Source organism: Solenopsis invicta, chromosome 1 (assembly GCF_016802725.1).
Source record: "Solenopsis invicta isolate M01_SB chromosome 1, UNIL_Sinv_3.0, whole genome shotgun sequence".
In the NCBI taxonomy this organism is placed as follows: Eukaryota; Metazoa; Arthropoda; class Insecta; order Hymenoptera; family Formicidae; genus Solenopsis; species Solenopsis invicta.
The window spans coordinates 5,850,016-5,869,705 of NC_052664.1; the positions used below are offsets into that span (position 1 = coordinate 5,850,016).

Genomic DNA, 19,690 nt, shown 5'->3' on the forward strand with positions numbered 1-19,690 from the left:
CATAACACAGTTATAATCAGAGTCAGTAATATTACATTTATTACATTAAAATTATTTTAATAATACACAATGCTACTAGCATCTAAATATTAACCCCCTTTCCTCTAAAAAAATTATAAAGAATTCATTGTGAAAAATATCATCTCAGTCAGGGTTCGAATCTGAGACCTCCCGAATCTCCGGTACGGGTGTCTTAGCCAACTCGACCACTGAGGCTGTGATGATATTTCTCGCAATAATCGACTATGAGTTAGAACGCATTCGATGGCAGCGTGATTTAAAGTAGAAAGATATTCGACCGTTTTAATGTAACATACAAAGTCGTAGTCACACAAGTAAATATAAAGCACCAAGATCCAACTACAATCGTGGAAGGCTTTCTTGTTTAGATTTGTATGTTACATTAAAATGGTCAAATATCTTTCTACTTTAAATCACGCTGCCATCAAATGCGTTCTAACTCATAGTCGATTATTGCGAGAAATATCATCACAGCCTCAGTTAGTCAAATTAGCTACGACACCCGTACCGGAGATTTTGGAGGTCCCAGGTTCGAACCCTGGCTGAGGTGATATTTTTCGCAACAAATTCTTTACAGTTTTGTCAGAGGGAAGGAGGTTAATATTTAGATGCTAATAGCATCGTATATTATTAAATTAATTTTAATTTAATAAATGTAGTATTACTGATATTATTGACTTAGACCAAAAGCTCATTATTAAATCTGTTTTTGTTTTCCTACCTTGTTTCAATGTGTATCTCATTTTTCTCAGGGAAAATGTGGTTCGCTTTCTCATATCTGCCTCTAAGTCATAATTTTTTAAATCTAGCGTTAATGTAAATGTATATTTTAAATTAATTGACGTTTGAAACAAGTATCAAAGGATTGAATAAAGATATAAAAATAATTCTAATCCTTATTGTACGTGTAATTTTCCGTTGAATCTTAGTGGTTTCATCGCTGCATACTCTCTGATTTCAGAAATTTGTGACTAGATTAATTAATAAGTATGGTAAGTACATTTGGAATCCTGTTTATTAAAGTTAATAAAGTAAGAGTAACTTTTACAATGTATATAAAATTCACTGAACTAGTTAAAATAATACATGATATTAAATATGATCACTCGTGTTACAAAATGAATCATCTCTTATAAGAGAAAATGCCTTTTGTAAGACGCTCAGAAACATTATTAAAGTCAGTAACACAGCGAGATTAACACATATTATTAATTTACAATTAACATTCACTTTGTAACACAGCGAGCATATATAATATCATGTATTATTTTAACTAGTTCAGTAAACTATATATACATTGTAAAAGCTATACTTTATTAACTTTAATAAACAGGATTCAAAATGTACTTACGATACTTATTAATTAATCCAGTCACAAATTTTTGAAACCAGCGAGAACACACAGCGTTGAGACCACTAAAAACTCAACTTGTAAAATTACACATACAACAGGCATTAGAATTATTTTTATATCTTTCTTCAATCATTTGACACTTGTTTCAAATCACTCAATTCATTCAAAATATACATTTACATTAACGCTAGAGTTAAAAAATTATGACTTCGAGGCAGATATGAGGAAGCGAACTACATTTCTCTGAGAAAAGTGAGATACACATTGGAGAAAAGGAAGACAAAAACAGATTCAATAATGGTCTAATTAGTTTTGTTTTGTTACCATATTCATGTGTACTTTTTATCAATTATACGTTATAACAATTGGAAAATTTGGTGCAACACAGCACTCGTAAGAGCATAATACATGACTTTGTCTATACAAGGGACATATTATTTACTGTGGATGGAGCTAAGGATTCGATATTACAAGGACATTCATTCTTTTTATTTTGCATTGTGAGGAATCCGTATCATATCTGTCCACCCAAACAAATTCTCGCACCGCATCACACCTATGTCTATACCTATGCCTAATTCTCTTTCCATCTTATCTCCTAATTTATATTCTTCTTTCGTGTATCCTCACATTCTTCTTTCTTTCTTTGTACCTCCATTCCTTGATTCCTCCTTTCTTTCTTTGTACCTCCATTCCTTGGTTCCTCTTTTCTTTCTTCTCGATTCTTTTTCACTTTTCTTCTCGGTTCTTCTTTCACCTTCCTTTTTTCTCCTCTCTCTTCTCTTTCCTGCTTCTTTTTCAAACATATTTAATAACCTTTTTAGCCTCCTTTTCACCCAGTCTTCCAAAGATTACTTAGTATCTCCACGCAGAAATGCAGAAATTATGCACCTTATAGAATTACTCCCATACAACGTGACAAGAATTATCCACAATGTGAACTTATTGCTGCAAAGGAGATCCATGGTGCACTCCTGTCCTTTCTGCATCCACCTCTGCTGTCTTGTTCCATACAATCCTTCTCCAACTTCTGTAAGCTCACCCTCCAAAGGCAAAAAATCCGGTTCCGTTTCTTCTTCTTTAACAATCCAACAGCCTCCTTTTCTTCCAATTCTTACTAAAATTCCGGTTCCTTTTTCCGTTCTGCTTACACATCTGTCGCCTCCTTGTCTTATATATTTATTCTATTTTCTTCTTTTCCTTTTTCTTCCTATACTTACGGTGACCATATTTTCTTCGAGAAAATAAAAGACAAAATTTTAAGGGTTTATTCCTAATGTTTCTAAACTATTTTATGGTAGTTAGAAATCAAAGCATTTCAAAATTTTTTTGTATTGTATATCAAAATAAGGCACTTTGTAATTTTTTAATATTTTTAAACTGGTTTGATTGCATTGGAATAAATCCTTTAAATTTGGAATAGGTTCGAAATGACAAAAAAAAAAAAAAAGAAAACATCCAATCTGAATTTTAACTAAATATATAATTATATTGGGTGTACAGTGCGTTGCATTGATGCCTGGGGTACCGATTTTAAGGACCACGTTTCTTTCTTAGTTATTTTTACGTTCATGACCAAATGCTGCTGTCACCGCAGCATTCAGTCATGACCATAAAAATAATCAAGAAAGAAACGTGGTCCCTAAAATCGGTACCCCAGGCATCAATGCAACGCACTGTACAAGTATGACAGATTATTTGATTAAAAAAACGCATTGATTTGGAACATAAAAATAATTGTTACTTTATTCAAAGTATGCTCTATTGGAAGCTAGAACCTTGGCCCATCTTTTAAGCAATAACTTGATTCCACGCTGATAGAAGTCTGGTTGTTTTAAAGTGATCCAGTTATCAAGCCAATTTTTAATTTCTTCATAAGAACAGAACCGCTTTTCAGAAAGGGCCGACACCAAATAATAGTTGTTTACACTGCAGACAAATGACATGTATCTTTTTTTGTTGGCAATAGATGTACCTTTCAAGTACATGTATTGCCAACTTCAACATAACGTCAGTAGAAGACTGTCGTTATCTATTAAAAATCCGTAGTCATACTTGTACACTCAATATAAGAAAAATTATCTTTATGTATACATATTTATATTTTATACATTTTTAACAATAGTATTTATACATATATATTTTTTAACAAAAATAATAAGTTTTTTATGTATTTCTAAAAAAATGTATTTGTTTTAAAGAATGATAATAATTGTTTAAAAAAATTCAGGAAATTCTAAACAATTTCATAATTACATTTTGTATAAATAATACCAGCTTCAAGAATGTCAACTTCAAGTTGGGTTTTTTCTCTACTCCAAATATTATTTGTTATTGATAACATTTCCTTAGCAGGTTAGTTAGAAGCTTTCCTTAGCGTTTGAGTTAGAAAAATATAAACAAAATTCTGTAATTTTTGAAACATTTTTATTCTTTCAACCTCTATTTAAATTAATCGAATAAATTCGCAGAAGTGCCAATAGCAATTTAATGTACCAGAATTAACTTCATTTTTCCTTTTCTAAGACAAACTGTGTTTAAATTAAGACTGTAATTTTGTAAATAAAGGACAAAATTGTAATGTAAAAAATACAATTTAAAAAAAAGGACAAAATTGAGTTTTCAAGAAATAAATAAATCTAAAGGACAACTACTTGAAATAAAAGACTGTCCTCTGAAATAAAGGACGGATGGTCACCGTACCTATACCTCTTCCTCCATCCTTTATGTTCCATAACCTCAATCTCCAACGGCCGGTGATCTGAGTTCCCTCAGTCTCCTTCTTCACATGCCAAGCCACCTAGGATCCTTAATTAACAATTACTTATACATTCATCTACATCTTTACATTTCCATTTCCTTTACGTTTACTTTCACAATATCTATATCTATACCTGGTCCTATTTCCTACCTTAAATTCTAATTTTCTTTCGCTACATTCTTTCCTATATAATCACTCTTCTCACCGTTTCCGTACTTCTATACATTCCTTCCAATCTCCTTTCATTCATTCAATCTCTCATTTACAATATGCCATTCTTTCTCCATAAACCATTCTACCTGATTCCTTGCATTACCTGTCGCATTTTCCTTCCTATAACTGTTTCTGCCTTTATTGTTACCGTTTTATTCCTCTAACCTATTCTCCTAACACACTTTCTCTTTGTCTTCTTCGTTTTTCTTACCTTCCTCATTTAATTCCTACCTTACCAGCCCTCCCGGATTCTCCCGCCTCATTGTCTGCCCTAATCTATTCCTTCTACCTATATCTTTCAATATCTCCGCAAATCCTTTTCCCCTATATCTGCCTCCAATTACCCGTCTTCTCTACTTTCCTACCTCTCTAGTTCATACCTCTTTACTTTCTAATACTTTCTAATGTACTATAACGCTCATACTCAGCCTCACTCTATCTCCATCCACATCCACACGCCATCGCACCACCTAACCAAGTCCCGATTAAAAACTTAGAAATCTACAAAAATTTCCTCACAGGTAAATACAAAGAATGTTAGAATCACAAACAAGTTCAGAATGACTTATATTCATAAAAATGATATGCCTTCTCACTCAAAAAGTAAATATTTAAACCAGGAAAGTCAGGGGAGGAAGAACAAGTTCATCACTGCAAACCCGACGTTAAAGATAACTTTGAAGTCATCTATTTGCATTTGGAGTATTATTTTATGAGTTATTCAGGTGTAAAGTCTGTTATGATAAGGTTCGGGAAGTGAAAACTTATCACATGGAAAAAAGTATCTAAACACGGTAGAATTAAAAACAACCAATCACAGCATAAATATTAATCAAACAATTTACTCATTGATGAGTGTTAAAACAATTTTGCTCATTTATTTAATTTGTAACACTGGTACTTTTCCGGTGCGGTGGGAATGTCGGGATGTCTTTGGGTGCGTTGGGATATCGTGATCGGTTGCTCGGATGTGCTCGCCGGATGCCAGGGTTTTTCGATAGTAATGAGAACTCCGTGTTGAGTACAATAATACAAACGTAACAATATATTTATCAGATGTAGTTGAAATACACAAGTAATAATAAGGCACTGGAGTGCTCGGTTAAACAATAGTCGGACCCGCGCAAAATAAAAGAACGACGATTGATCGGTCCGGATAAAATATAATTCGCGGCGTAACTTAATATTTAAACAAAAGATTCGGATAACTAAAAAAACGGACGGACTGGTATTATGCGCTATGCGCTCGGAGATAATAATCGGAGTTGCCGTGAAATGGCTAACTTAAAGTGCGGTTAAACGGGCCGTGATTGGCCCGCGTGACGGACGGTCGCGATCGCGGAATCGGCGGCACGCGGTGCAGCGGACGATTCCGCGATACGCGAGAGTGGTCGACGTTAGAGACCTAAGTGGTCTCACTCCACGGGGTGTTGTCACCCCGTGGGGAGCAGGTTTACGGATTGAGCCGGAGGACGGCGTCGAGTACTCCCGACGACGCTGTTGGTCTCGAGAATCCCCGAGAACAGACTTGCGGAACGGACGGTTTCTATTGGCCGAGAATACCCAGTCGCGGAAACGACGAGTATTCCCGTCGCGGACGGAGGATGAGATCGGCCGAGTATTCTCAGCCGTTAGAATCGACGAGTATGCCCGTCATGAGATAGTTGGAACAAGAATGCCCGTTCCTGAGGAAATGCTTGAGAATACCCAAGCTAAGGAGCGCCGAGGATACCCGGCGCAGGAGCGGAGTAGGTGCGAGATCGGTGGCTCGGAGCGATCTGATTTCGGCTGCCCGTTGCTGGCTTATATAGCGGTTCGCGCGGTCGGACGTACCAAACAGCGCGCGCGGTTGGGCCGGCCGGAGTAGGAACGTTTGCCGAACACGGCGCGCGGCACGCATGGTAGCGCGTGATCGCGGCAAGCTTAGCCGAGCGCGTGCACGTGCTCGGTCTTACGCGTTGTGTTCGGCGTTTGGATCGGAGTAGCGGTGCGGCGGAGGGGCGTAACGTTACAAATTAATTTTATATAATTACTTGGGATTACGTTTTTCCCTGTAATGAGTTTTCACTTTCCATAAATCTTATCGTAACAGACTTTATACATAAATAATTTATAAAATAACGCTCCATATGCAAATAGATGACTTAAAAGTTATTTCTAGTACCGGGTTTGCACTGATAAACCTGTTCTTCCTTCTCTGACCTTCCTGGTTTAAATATTTACCTTTTTGAGTAAGAACGCATATCATTTTTACAGATATGAGTCATTCTAAAAATTGTTGTAATTCTAACATTCTTTGTGCTTACCAATGAGGAAATTTTTGTAGATTACTAAGTTTCAAATCATAAAACATTAAAACGGCTACCTTCCTTTTATTACTAAAACGTTTAATTAAAATTTGGACAGGGTATCCCAGACCACCAATACACTTCTTTTATCTTTGTAGGATTAGATTCAATCAAAAATATGTTCAGACAAAAGTTATAGGGTTTCAAAAGATTTATCTACTTATTTTATCAGTTTGACCTTGGGTTGCGTCGCCAAGGTCACATTTAACTCACATTAATTTTTTTTAATGGAACACCCTATTTCTGATTTCAGAATTTAATAGTTGGTGTCAAGAGCTTTCCAAAACACTATAAATTAGTTTATTTTCTTTTAGTACTTTCCAAGTTATGAAGCTTGAAAGTTTCAGTACCGTCAGTATCGGCATTACTCAAAATGTATCATGTGGAGGTTACTTAGTAATTTGGAGGTTACTCGAATTTAATCTCGTATGTCGGTGTGTGCATACATGGGTACGTATGGGGGAGAAAAAGAGGAGTCAAAGTTTCATGTACTCTGCTCTTATTTGTTAAATAGATTAATTAGGTTTGATGATCAATCAGGTCCAGATTGACTGTATGCATTTTCCCGTGCTTAGCATTAGAGATGAACGACGTAGACGTGACAAGAATTTCATCCCATTGGGGTGCTTGATTCACGTAAGTCCACTTGCCTCTCACGTTTGGGGTGCTTGATTTACATCAGTCCCCTTGCTCCTCATGTTTGGGGTGCTTGATTTACTTGAGTTTCCTTGCCTCTAACGTTTGAGAATAAATGAGTGTATGTTTTGTTAAGCGATTAAATGTTCAAAAGTGAACACCATTGTTCCAAGTATGAGAGTGAGTCAAAAATTATTCGGACTTTTGTAATAAAACACTTTGTCGGTTGTCATACTGCCTTCTGCGAATGCATGCTTACAGTTGATACTACTGTGGTAATGTGTACCTCACTTTATCTTGATCGCAACAGTGTTGAGTCGGCAGTGGCAGTGTAAACGTGTCCGCTCCGCTAGCAATTTGCACCAAAAATGAACAAAGGGCACTGATATGATTTCTTTGTCAAGAGTAAGAGAAGCTGAAATTCATTGTATACTTTGAGCACAGTATGGGGACAGTACATTGTCCGGACAAGTGTTTTCGAGTGGATCGAGAAGTTTAAAAGTGGCCAGACAATTGTGACGCAAGAACAGGGAACAGGGCATCCGTCCGTCGATCAACTAAAAAATACTTGTCCAGGACAATGTACTGTCCCCGTACTATGCTAAAAATCTACGATAAATTTCAGCCCCTCTTACTCCTGACCAAAGAAATCGTATCACTGCCCTTTGTTCGTCTTTGGTGCAAACTGCTAGCGAAGCGGACATGTTTATGCTGCCACTGCCGGCTCAACACTGTTGCAATCAAGGTAGAGTGAGGCACACATCACTACAGTAGTATCAACTGTAAGCATGCATTCGCGGAAGGCGGTACGACAACCGACAGTGTTTTATTACAAAGTCTGGATAATTTTTGACTCATCCTCGTACTTGGAACTCTCGTAATGCGGCACAAATTAATCCTCACTGTTTGAGAAGAATAGATCATCAAACCATTTGGAGTCAATGTTTGATGTGGCATTATTTAAAGTCAAATCGTAGGTCCTGTTTTCTTTGACAAAACTCTACACGGTGATAGATATTCCGCCTTGATAATGACAGATATTCCTGTCTTACTAGAAAATTTTCATCTGCAATCGCGCCTGCATATGTGGTTCCAACAAGATGCATGTCCGTCGCATGCTCGAGAGTTGCTCGTGCGGCATTAAATGCTATGTTTCCCGACAAGTGGATAGGCAAATACGGATCGATCAATTATCCACTTCAATCACCAAATCTGACCGTCTTTGATTATTATTTCTGAAGAAACATACAAACTTGGTCTATTATGAACGTCCGACTACGAAGGATAATATAATTCGTAGAATAAGTAAAACAATTCGATTCTTACGTGCCGAGAAAATTCTTCAAGCAACCAATAACTTTCAAAATAGAGTAGATGCTTGCATCGCAGAAAATGGTGCTCACTTTTGAACATTTAATTGCTTAACAAAACATACACTCATTCATTCCCAAACGTGAGAGGCAAGGGAACATCAAGCACCCCAAACGTGAGAAGCAAGGGGACTGATGTAAATCAAGCACCCCAAACGTGAAAGGCAAGGGGATTTACATAAGTCAAGCACCCCAATGGGATGAAGTTCCCATCACGTCCACGTTGTTCATTCTGGGTAATGCTAAGCACGGGAAAATGTATACAGTCAATCTGGACCTGATTGATCATCAAACATAATTAATCCAGTGAACAAACAAGAGCAGAGTACATGAAACTTTGACTCCCCTTTTCCTTCCACATACGTATGCACGTAAGCACACCAACACGAGATTCAATCTGACTAAGTAGCCTCCACATGGTACATCTTGGGTAATGCTGATGCTGATGGTACTGTAACTTTCAAGCCTCATAATTCAAAAATAAATTTATTTATAGTGTTTTGGAAAGCACTTGACACCAGCTATTAGATTCTAGAATCAGAAATAGGATGTTCCATTTTAAAAAATTAATGTGATTTTGATGTGACCTTGGCGACGCCATCCAAGATCAAACTGATAAGATCAATAGATCTTTTAAAACCCTACAACTTTTGTCTGAACATATTTTAGATTGGACCTAATCCTGCAAAAATAAAAAGAGTATACGGGTGGTCTGAGACACCCTGTATATGTCAAAAGTAAAAAGCACTATCAAATTTAAAGTACAAATAAGATGAAAAACTCTGCGTAATATAATCGAATTAAAACACTACAAAACGCGTGATATCAGTACAAAATTACTTTTTCAAAAAAAGGTAAAAAAAAGCGCCTGTGTGTGTGTGCGCGCGCCTAAAGATCTTTATTTTTTTTTAATTAAAATGATATGTATTAATATTTTCTACAAAATCTCTTATTCAAACCTAAGTGGTATTTACTTAAAATAAATGTCTTAAAATTATATAATCTAATAAAAATGATATGCGTTTGTTCAAAAAAATGTATGAAATCTTTAAAGCGTGCCTATTATAAGGAGAATATACTTTTTCTACAAAATCCAAGTGGTAGTATTTGTATTTTCATTGATTGAAAAATATCCCTATTCTAACCCAACTAGTAGTATCTTTAATTATTCTACAAACCCCAAGTGGTACTATCTCTGTATTGTCTTTGAAAAATTTTCCTATTTTAAAAATTCAAATGATAGCATCATTATTTTAGCAGTATTACTTAAAAAAATTTTTTTTAAATGCATTTAGGTTGAATTAAATTACACAATTTTAAGATATTATTTATTTAATGAAATACGACTTGGGCTGGAATAAAACTTTTCAATGAAAATTAATAATGCTATCACTTAAATTTTTAAAATAGTAAGATTTTTCAATGACAATACAAAGATAGTACTACTTAGGTTTTATAGAAAAAATATATTCACTTTGTAATAGACGCACTTTAAAGATTTCATACATTTTTTTGATCAATCGCATATCATTTTTAATAGATTACACAATTTCAAGACATTTATTTTAAGTAAATACCACTTAGGTTTGAATAAGAGATTTTATGCAAAGGAAACACGTTTTTCGCGACATTCTGGGACAGTTGGTAACATAGCCGTAAATGGGCAATCTTTGGGATGGGGGATATTACCATCCATGAATGGCAAAATCAATATTCTCGTACGGTTCGCATGTGCAACCGTGCTTTTGTCAAGAAACGGTGAACGTTTTGTAGCGCATGCGCTAAGCGTAGGGTCGAATGCATGAGCAAAGGTAGTATACTGATCTCTCATAACTTATAACCGGGACAGGCAGTGACAGGAAAACGCGCTTGTTCTTCCTCGAATGTCGCAACAAACTTCTTTTGCATAAAATACTGTATGCAACATGGGGCCGAGCGCGTTCTCGACTAAGGACGATGTTTTCAGCACGAGGCGCAGCTACGTGCGCTTCGCGAAGCGAGCGTAGCAGCGCCTCGTGCTGAAAACATCGTCCTTAGTCGAGAACGACAAAGTTCGGCTTCATGTTATATAATGTACTATGGTAGAAAATATTAATACATATCATTTTAATTAAAAAAATAAAGCTTTTTAAGCGGGCGCACACACATAGACGCGTTTTTTTTCCTTTTTTGAAAAGGTAATTTTGTACTAATATCTGTGTTCGTCATCGAATGTTAAACAAGAATAAAATACATCAAGTGATGTTTCTGCACACAGCCTTGCTAACTTGTAATTCACATGATTCGTACTATAGATTTCTATGTCCACAGCAAGAAGATTTATGTATAAATGTATGCATTTTGTAATATTTTATTTTTTTTATATTTAAAAATATAACAGTTTTTCTAAAAACCATCCTGTTGTCAGTTTGTCTATGATCTATCTTCTAAATAAAGTCAGCATTTACCTTTAACTTATTTTGTAACAAAATACTATGTTTTTTAAACAAAACCAATTTTTTTAAATTTGTTTTGGGGTGGTTATATTATTATTCCTGTTTCTTTGCCAATCATTATGCAGTCGTCAAATTTTTATAAATCACATCTTAAGTAATAAATATTTCATAACTTTAAGTCTGAAATCTGTTAAATACTTTGATGAATATAATTATTAAACTTCAGTATAAAACATTAATTAATAACAAAGTTATTAAATAAAAGGTTAACAGACAACCATAATATTATCTTTTTTACTAACAAAATGAAAAAATACAATATTTCAAATGACTGTTGTGAAAAAAATTTTCAAGCTTTGTACCCATGGAGACTTTTGATCAGTGAGTCAAAAACAATAACATGCTACAGTTTCAGCCAATTTCATTGAGAATTGAAATTAAGAAGAATTGTATGAGGTTCTTTACAATTATCAGTGCTCGTAACTAAATGTTAAAAATTTTTATTGCGTCTAATGCTAGAGAAAATTTTAAATTTACTTACATGAAGGCGTTCCTTGACTTCTGTGGATGCGTTTGCACTATGATCATGCTTATCCTTCTTCCTGAGAGCTTCGAGTCTTTCTTTCTCTCGCCTTTGTTCCTCTAGCTGCTTCTGCTGTTCCCAGAGCTGCAGCATAGATAAATTTTGTTTATCACTCTAATCGTTTTTTCAAACCTTTTCTCATATGCGCTTTTCTCCCTAAATCATTATTTAGAATTTCGCGAATGAGGGTAAAAATGGATTTTTTGTCAATCAAGTTGTTTACTAAAATTTTATAAAAAAATTTTTTAAGAATTTTGTCTGAAAATTTAAGTAAGACCAGAGAATTTTTTTAATTATACAACTTCAAAATATTTATTTTATTATACCTCTTTTAAATTTTTTTAATCATACAATTACGAAAGAGCTATTTAAGTTTCAGATATTAAATTTTAAAAAATATTTCTAAAAAATTTGAATTAAATAACATATAATGATCTGTATACAATAACAATTTTTAGAGTGATGTATGTATTGTTTTCCATTTTCATTAAATTTTTTTTCTAAAACTCATAAGTCGGACAAGAACATATGTAAATGTATACGCCATATTTGTTGTTAATCGATTTTACATTATCAAAAAACTGAAATAATTTTGTTAGAAAATAGAGTTTAAAGTCGTTTCCAGTGACGTTTGGGAACGCGTCGCGCGAGGGTGAGCATGATCGCGATGTGTGCGGCGCGAATGCTGTCAGTGGTAGACGCGGCGGGAAAGCGTCAAAGCTGAATTTGAATGTGATCGAACATGATCGGGACTATCTGGCCGGGGTGGGCTCGTACGTGCGCGGTCGAGACTTGTAGATTGACGGCAAACCGGGAATTTGGCAACTGATGCGGGCAAGGTCTTTACCTAATCTGCTATTCTGGCACTATAAAGCTTGTTTTCTAAAAGCGTATTATTTGCTTCTTTTACTAAAACACTATTCTTGAATTTCTTTAATAACTGTTTATGCTAGAAGTTTTGCAGTCATAATACGAGCACTTCATCGATCTCTTGACAGATTTTATTGTTCTAATACTTTTTTTCTTTTTTTGGTACAAGAACACGTACAAAGATGCTTTCATAACTAATTTTAAGCATACGCTCTTCAGCACAGTTTATAGACAGGCCTATAAAAAGCTAAATATCAATATCCGGCAAGTAGCTGTGCTAAGACGTTGAATTTTAGTTTATATTTGCTTAATTAGGATTTCCAAAGACTATTTGATAATTCTACATAAATAACATTAAATGTAAAAATATACAAACATTAAGACATCCAAACAAATCCATGACTTACTCATAGCAGTTCTACTATTTGTAAATTTATATAACTTGGCTAATTTTTATAAAACCTTGGTTTAAAATTTTTTTAATTTTAAATTTTTAAAAATGCTAAAAAAAAAGAAAAATAATTTTTTTTTTCAAAATTTAAAGGTGAGCAGACTCCTTAAGAATCAAGTACTATGCCAATAGATACTTAAGTCCATTTTCATAATCTATTCTTATTTTAAAACCATCTTAAGTAATGTCTTAATATGCTAATACGGCTCTCTGATTGATTGATGATATCTTAAGATAATACTTTAGACAGTCTCAAATATAAGAATCGACTACAAATACTGATTTTTGTACCGCGGTGCTCAATACTAAAGTTAATATTGGGCCAGAATTTCATTAGTATTCAATTTCTACTTGGGCATATGAATAAATTTAATACAAACATTTTGCGACATAAAATATTTCAACGCCGTTAGAGAACGCTTAATTTATAAAAAATTTTTTACATTCAAAATTTATTCTTGCGCTAACATTTCCATAAATAAAAACTGATTTTATATTCAATAAAAAGTTTAATTTAAAAAATTTCTATAAATTGATAGAAATTGATAGACATACCTGTATTCGCAAGAGAAATTAATAAACCGTTTGAATGATAAAATATTTCTAAGTCATACGTGTGGTTTGCTTACCGACACTTGTAAAAATTGTCATCTTCATGAATAATGTAAAATGACACATAATTATTTTGAATTCCATCAATTTTCAGCAGTTGTGTCCGGTATTAAAATGCAGTATCATCACACTAGGCAATTAAAGCGCGTTATAATCTCAGAGAAAAGAAAGATAAGCAAACTTAGCCAGTCAAAGATTGTAGAATTTCGCGGTGATGTGGCGCAATGCAGACCAGTTTATTTTCACAATCAACCGTTATATTGTTATTATCGCTTTCGTGACGTAAGTTACGCGCTTCAATGACAATGAAAGGAATCTTCCGCTGGACTTTCGACTAGCACAAAGACAGACAGATAGACAGACAAAGCGTTTATTACCGTTCTAGGGCATGCCCTCTAAAATCGCAAAGGTGGTAGATACATACGGTCAACATAAAAAAAAGATTTACAATATAAGAAAAGAAACTAGAAAGATAACTAGCGCAAAAAAAACTAAAATAAAAACGTAGAATAAAATTAAGCTAAGTGATGCAATTAATCAGTAGTAAGGAACATAAAAATTTACAATAAGAGAAAGAAATAGAAAAAATAGTTAGCGCAAAATAAAATAAAATAAAAAATAAAAATAAAAATAGAGAAATAAAAATAAAAAAACGCAAATAAAATTAAGCTAAAAGATAAGTAAATACGAGAAATTATTATGCTGTAAATAAACAGAAAAAGTATGCAGAAAAAGTGCACGCAAGTACAGAAAGAACGGGAGACTTGTAAGCACAGGTCTAGGACAATGTGTGTGTATGTGTGTGTGTGTGAGAGAGAGAGAGAGAGGAGAAAGAAAATGCATGATATAAAACATATCGAAGAAACGTTACAAATAATAATGGGAATAAGTAAATGCAGATAAAAAAAGAAAAAAAATCCGTCTATTAAGTGGGTAATACGTGTATAATGTACGGTCAATTATTAAACAGTAACAACACTTATTTTTTAATAGGTTTTGAAACGCAACTTGCTCACCAAGCGATTGACTCTTAAGTCTTCTAATTGTAGACAGAAATTTTTACATATATGTATATACTCTTTTATATACATAATTTTGAAAAATATAATAGATATAACTTTTTTAAAATACGAGACTAGAAGGCCTGTGTCAGTCATAGTGGTATTAGATACCAAATAATAATTTTTTAATTTTTAATTTTTACAATTTCTAATTCAAACTGTGCGCTGCATGTTCGTCTGATTTGAAGCATAGTTATGAAGCCAGATAGTAATATTAATGCTATAAAAAGCGTATATACAAGAGTTATTTAGAAAGTACGGTCCAAAAATAAATATGAAAACTATGAAGAAAGCGGATCTTTCCAAATAACCCTCGTATTATAATATCTACTCTCCCCGAAAAAACTAAATTATTTTATTACGAAAAAAATCACATGTTTGAAACTTTTGTCACGTCTGAATCCTTACTTGGTCGAATGTATGGTCACTGATCGCGTAACAAACAAGTTTCCCGCATTCTTAATCGAAGCGATTTTGATATTTTTCGCAATCTACAGTTAGCCGAGTTTCGGTTTGAATTCTCCACTTGTTAATTAGTGCCGAGATATTTTGGAATTTGTTATGCGACAGATACAATTTTTGCTAAAGTACCCAACATTACAGAAAACTCGCTTAGGATAAATTTTGGTAGGTCAAATTGGTAGTTCTTCGAACACTCCACGGAGATTACTACATGCGAATATAACTAATTCGTAATTGTATGATCAGTTGAGCTGGTTTGGCATCAAGAGAACGGCAATAATAATTTGGTCAATTATTCTCTTGTAGAGACTTACTGCAACCTACACTTTGTGAATAACGTGATTAGAAATCAGATTAATAGATTTGTAATAAAATTCAAGGAACAACTGATCACTAAAATCGGAAACTCTAAGGATATTGCGTTAAAGTGATTGTTAAATCTTAAATAGCAATTAAAGAGCAATCCCAGTTTGAAGAATCGATACGTAGAATTCATGAATGAATACTGATCGTTGAATCATATAGAGGTAGTAAATACGCAGTCTATTGAAAATTCAACATCATTTTATCTTCTAACAAAGCGTCTTTTTACCCCCCCCCCCTCCTCCCCCGAACTGACCAACGTCCACTACCACCCAGCCGACCATCCGCCGGGCGAAAACCAGGCGTACCGCGCCAATAAAACTATAAAAATGCGCAAATACGAACAACAAGAACGCATCCGTGTATTAATCCTTAAACACGTAAATGGGTCGGAGAAACCTCATCTGATGTTTCAAACGCTTGCTGTGTAAGGACGGAATAAGATAGAAAGTTCGGACCAGGGGGTAAAAAAAGTTTGAAATCTCCTCTTTCAATTGATATAGTTGATCAACTAGAATTCAAACGGCACGCAGCAAAATTTTGTTAGGATCAATGCGACCCATATAATGTGTGAGTGAAACTTTTTGTGAGTAATCTTATAAAATTAATCTGATAAACTCTTATAAAAATTTCCCGAACAAAATGTGTTCGAATATGTCTTTTAACGTATATTACTCGCATATACTCTGTCTAAAGTTAGAATACTATATAGTGCAGTAAAGAAGAGGTCTTCTGAGCGCGCCCCGCGTAAAGCAACGAGTCTAATATGCAGCGCTGTAAAATGGGGTAAGCCCCCCAGCCTATAAGTATAGACAGTTTTCGTACGATCTCGAAAGACGTGCAGTGCAAAATTTCACAATCAGTAATAAACAGTTTTCGTACGACGATCTCGAAAGAGACGTGCAGTACAGTATCTCACAATCAGTAATTTACTGACAGTTTTTTTATGATTTTGGGAGACGTGCTGTACAGCGCCTTAATAAAGTCAGACAATTTCGGAAAGAGAGCTGTTATTATTTTGAAAACTTATTACGTATGTATATGAAAAATCATTTTCGTGTAGTAATTTCAATGGTTTTTTCCTTTTAAAACAGCAAAATGGAATTGCGATCACGGAAATCCTCAGAAATGACAAATATACTTTTAAAATCCGCTAAGGAAAATTTTGACGATGTAGATAACTTGAGCGACAAAGGAGAAGAATATTTAGAAGAACACTGCTCAACAGTGTCCGGGGAAGAAGCTGAATCTGACATAAATGACGACTCGAAATAAATTATTGAGCCAGATGAGAGCCAGCGTAAAAAGAAGGAACATCCACATAAATATTTACGCGCATCTAATTCCAAATGGTCGTTTAACGCACCAGAATCTCGAGGTAGATCAATTAAAACAGAATTTGACAGTATAAAAGCTGAAGCAAAAGATACTGCAAAATCCGTTTCAACACCGCTCGAAACCTGGTCTCTTCTTTTATCAGATAATATTTTAAATAAAATTATTTTACACATAAACATAGAAATCGAACGGCATCAATATAAATTACTAATTGAAAACAAAGTCATACCATCTTATTACAACCATATGATTTTAATAAAGTTTAAAACTTTCATAGGCCTATTATATTATACTGGATTCAATAAAATAAATCATACGGATATTCGACGTTTATGGTCGCCGTTTTCAATGCCGTTATTTAATGCAACGATGTCAGAAAACAGATTCACATTTTTATTAATTTGTTTCCGATTTGATAATAAAAAAACGCGCGCATAGCGTAAAAAAACTGACAATTTTTCTTGCATGAGAGAAATATGAGACGACTTTATTGCGACCTATATAAAATATTATGAACCTAGCAATACTTGCACTGTAGATGAAAAATTGCTCAGTTTTCGCGGCCGATGTCGTTTTCGTATGTATATTCCAAGTTTCGTATGTATATTCCAAGCCAAATAAATATTGTTTAAAAATTATATCTTTAAATGACGCAAAAACATTTTATATGATTAATGCGATTCCATATGTAGGAACTGTAACGGACAAGAATCCAATGGAATCAATACCAACTTATTATGTTCGACAAATTTGTGAGCCTATTTATAATAGCAATCGTAATGTAACATATAATAATTGGTTCACATCTGTACCCCTCGTTGATAAAATAAAAAAAGATTATAATATTACGATTGTAGGAACAATAAACAAAAAATAAATAAATAAATAAATAAACGAGAGATTCCTAATACATTCAAAGCAATTCCTAAAACAGGCAACAGTCAATTTGCTTATCATGATGGTAAAACCTAGGTAAAACCTAGGATGGTAATATCCTAGTGCCGTGAAAAAGAGGACTTCTGCGTGGAGTCCGAAATATATTATAAAACGCATCAATTTTAAATTTTAGACATCGATACTGTATACTACTTATTAATGATAATTTTATAGACATTTACCCTATCAGGAAACAATACTTTTGAAATGTTTTTTAAATATTTTAAAAACGTTATAATAAAAAAAGAATATATTTAAAAAACATTGTCTTACTGATAAGGTAATAATAAAAATCAAATCATATTCTATTTTTATTTATTCATAATTTGTCATCAAAAACATGATCTGTCATTTGTCATCGTAAACTCTATTATTCTTAAACATAAATGTATAATTTTTAAAATTCTTATTATTTAGTTATATGTAAACATGAAATGAAATAAATGGCGCGCACTTGTGTTGTTCTAGTTTATGTATATAATTATATGACCATATCTAAATCATCATATATGATCATGTACAAAATTTGTCTCTATATGATCATGTGTAAACATATATGAACATATATGATATAAAAAAATTATTTATAAATATTCTTTAATATTGTCAAAAACAGTTTTCTGAATGTTAAATTTTAAATAAAATAAAAATGTTACTTAAAGTAAAAAAAAATGGAAATCTTTCTCAAGAATTTTTTTTTCGGAAATTTTCAAGCGGCCACCTAACCTCACCCAATGTTGCTTGATCTGTAAGACCGCTGCGAACTGATGCCTGGTGATGATCTGTGAACACTTTATGTTAACATGTATATCGAGTCAATATATGTTATTAAAAAGATGAAACATATAATTAAAGCATATTATTTATATAAACATATATAAAATTATACTTTTTTACAATTATGATTTAAATAGGTAACCGCTTAAAAATTTCCAAAAAAAATTCTTGAGAAAGATTCCCGATTTCTTTTACTTTAAAAAATATTTTTATTTTATTTAATGTTAAGGAAATGGTTTTTTACAATATTAAAATAAATATTTATAAATATTTTTTTCGTAAAAAAAAGTTATCAAGTCAACGAAAACAACACGTCGCGAGCAGGCTTAGAAAATTTTGTAAATAAGATGAACACTTTTAAAATGTCTAAATGTAAACGTACTTTGTATTTGCAACAAAAGACGCATTATGCTTGCGCGGTAATAGCACGCTTCCCAATTGATAGCCAAATCCAAATATCACATGGATGTCTAAAAATTGGCCATTAATAGACGTCCAAATCGGACATACGATGGACGTCCAGACATAAAATAAACTTAAAACGGATGTCCATAGGATGTCCTGTGCTATCTGGGATATGATTATATATAAAATCAGATATGATTGACCTATCTAACTATGAACTCATATATGATTATATATAACTTCATATTTAAAACTTACTATTATACATGATCGTATAAGATTGAATATGGAGTCATATATTTACTTATATAAACAAATATTACTTCATATCAGATTATACTTGACAATATACATGATGAGATATAATCATATATAAATTATATATAATAATATATAATCATATATAAATTATATATAATATATATTTATATATAATTATACATAAAAAACTTTATTCGAGATATTTGTATTATACCGAGAGACAATCGAGCTTGAACCGTTTTCTTAACGTTTTTTGACAGATTTAAATACTTAGCACGTCCGAATTATTAAATTCGTTGTCACATTTAACAGACATAGGAAGTTGCCCAACCGAGCCAGAACCGTTTTTTCATAATTAATACTGCTTGACATGATTGTTCACAACTAGAAATCTTACTCATCGTTATGTACAGTATAAATAAATAAAATCACT

The 19,690-nt window shown here is 33.3% G+C and overlaps 1 protein-coding gene across 8 annotated transcripts in view; it reads right to left on the bottom strand.

Moving 5' to 3' along the window:
* Positions 1-19,690, bottom strand: part of LOC105205743 (histone deacetylase 4) — a 232,228-nt gene that overhangs the window by 78,319 nt on the left and 134,219 nt on the right. For all 8 annotated transcript variants that reach the window (XM_039448576.1, XM_039448566.1, XM_026139271.2 and 5 more), the window contains one exon: positions 11,680-11,805. In XM_039448576.1, coding sequence (XP_039304510.1) covers positions 11,680-11,805 — 126 coding nt within the window. The remainder of the gene's footprint in view (positions 1-11,679; positions 11,806-19,690) is intronic.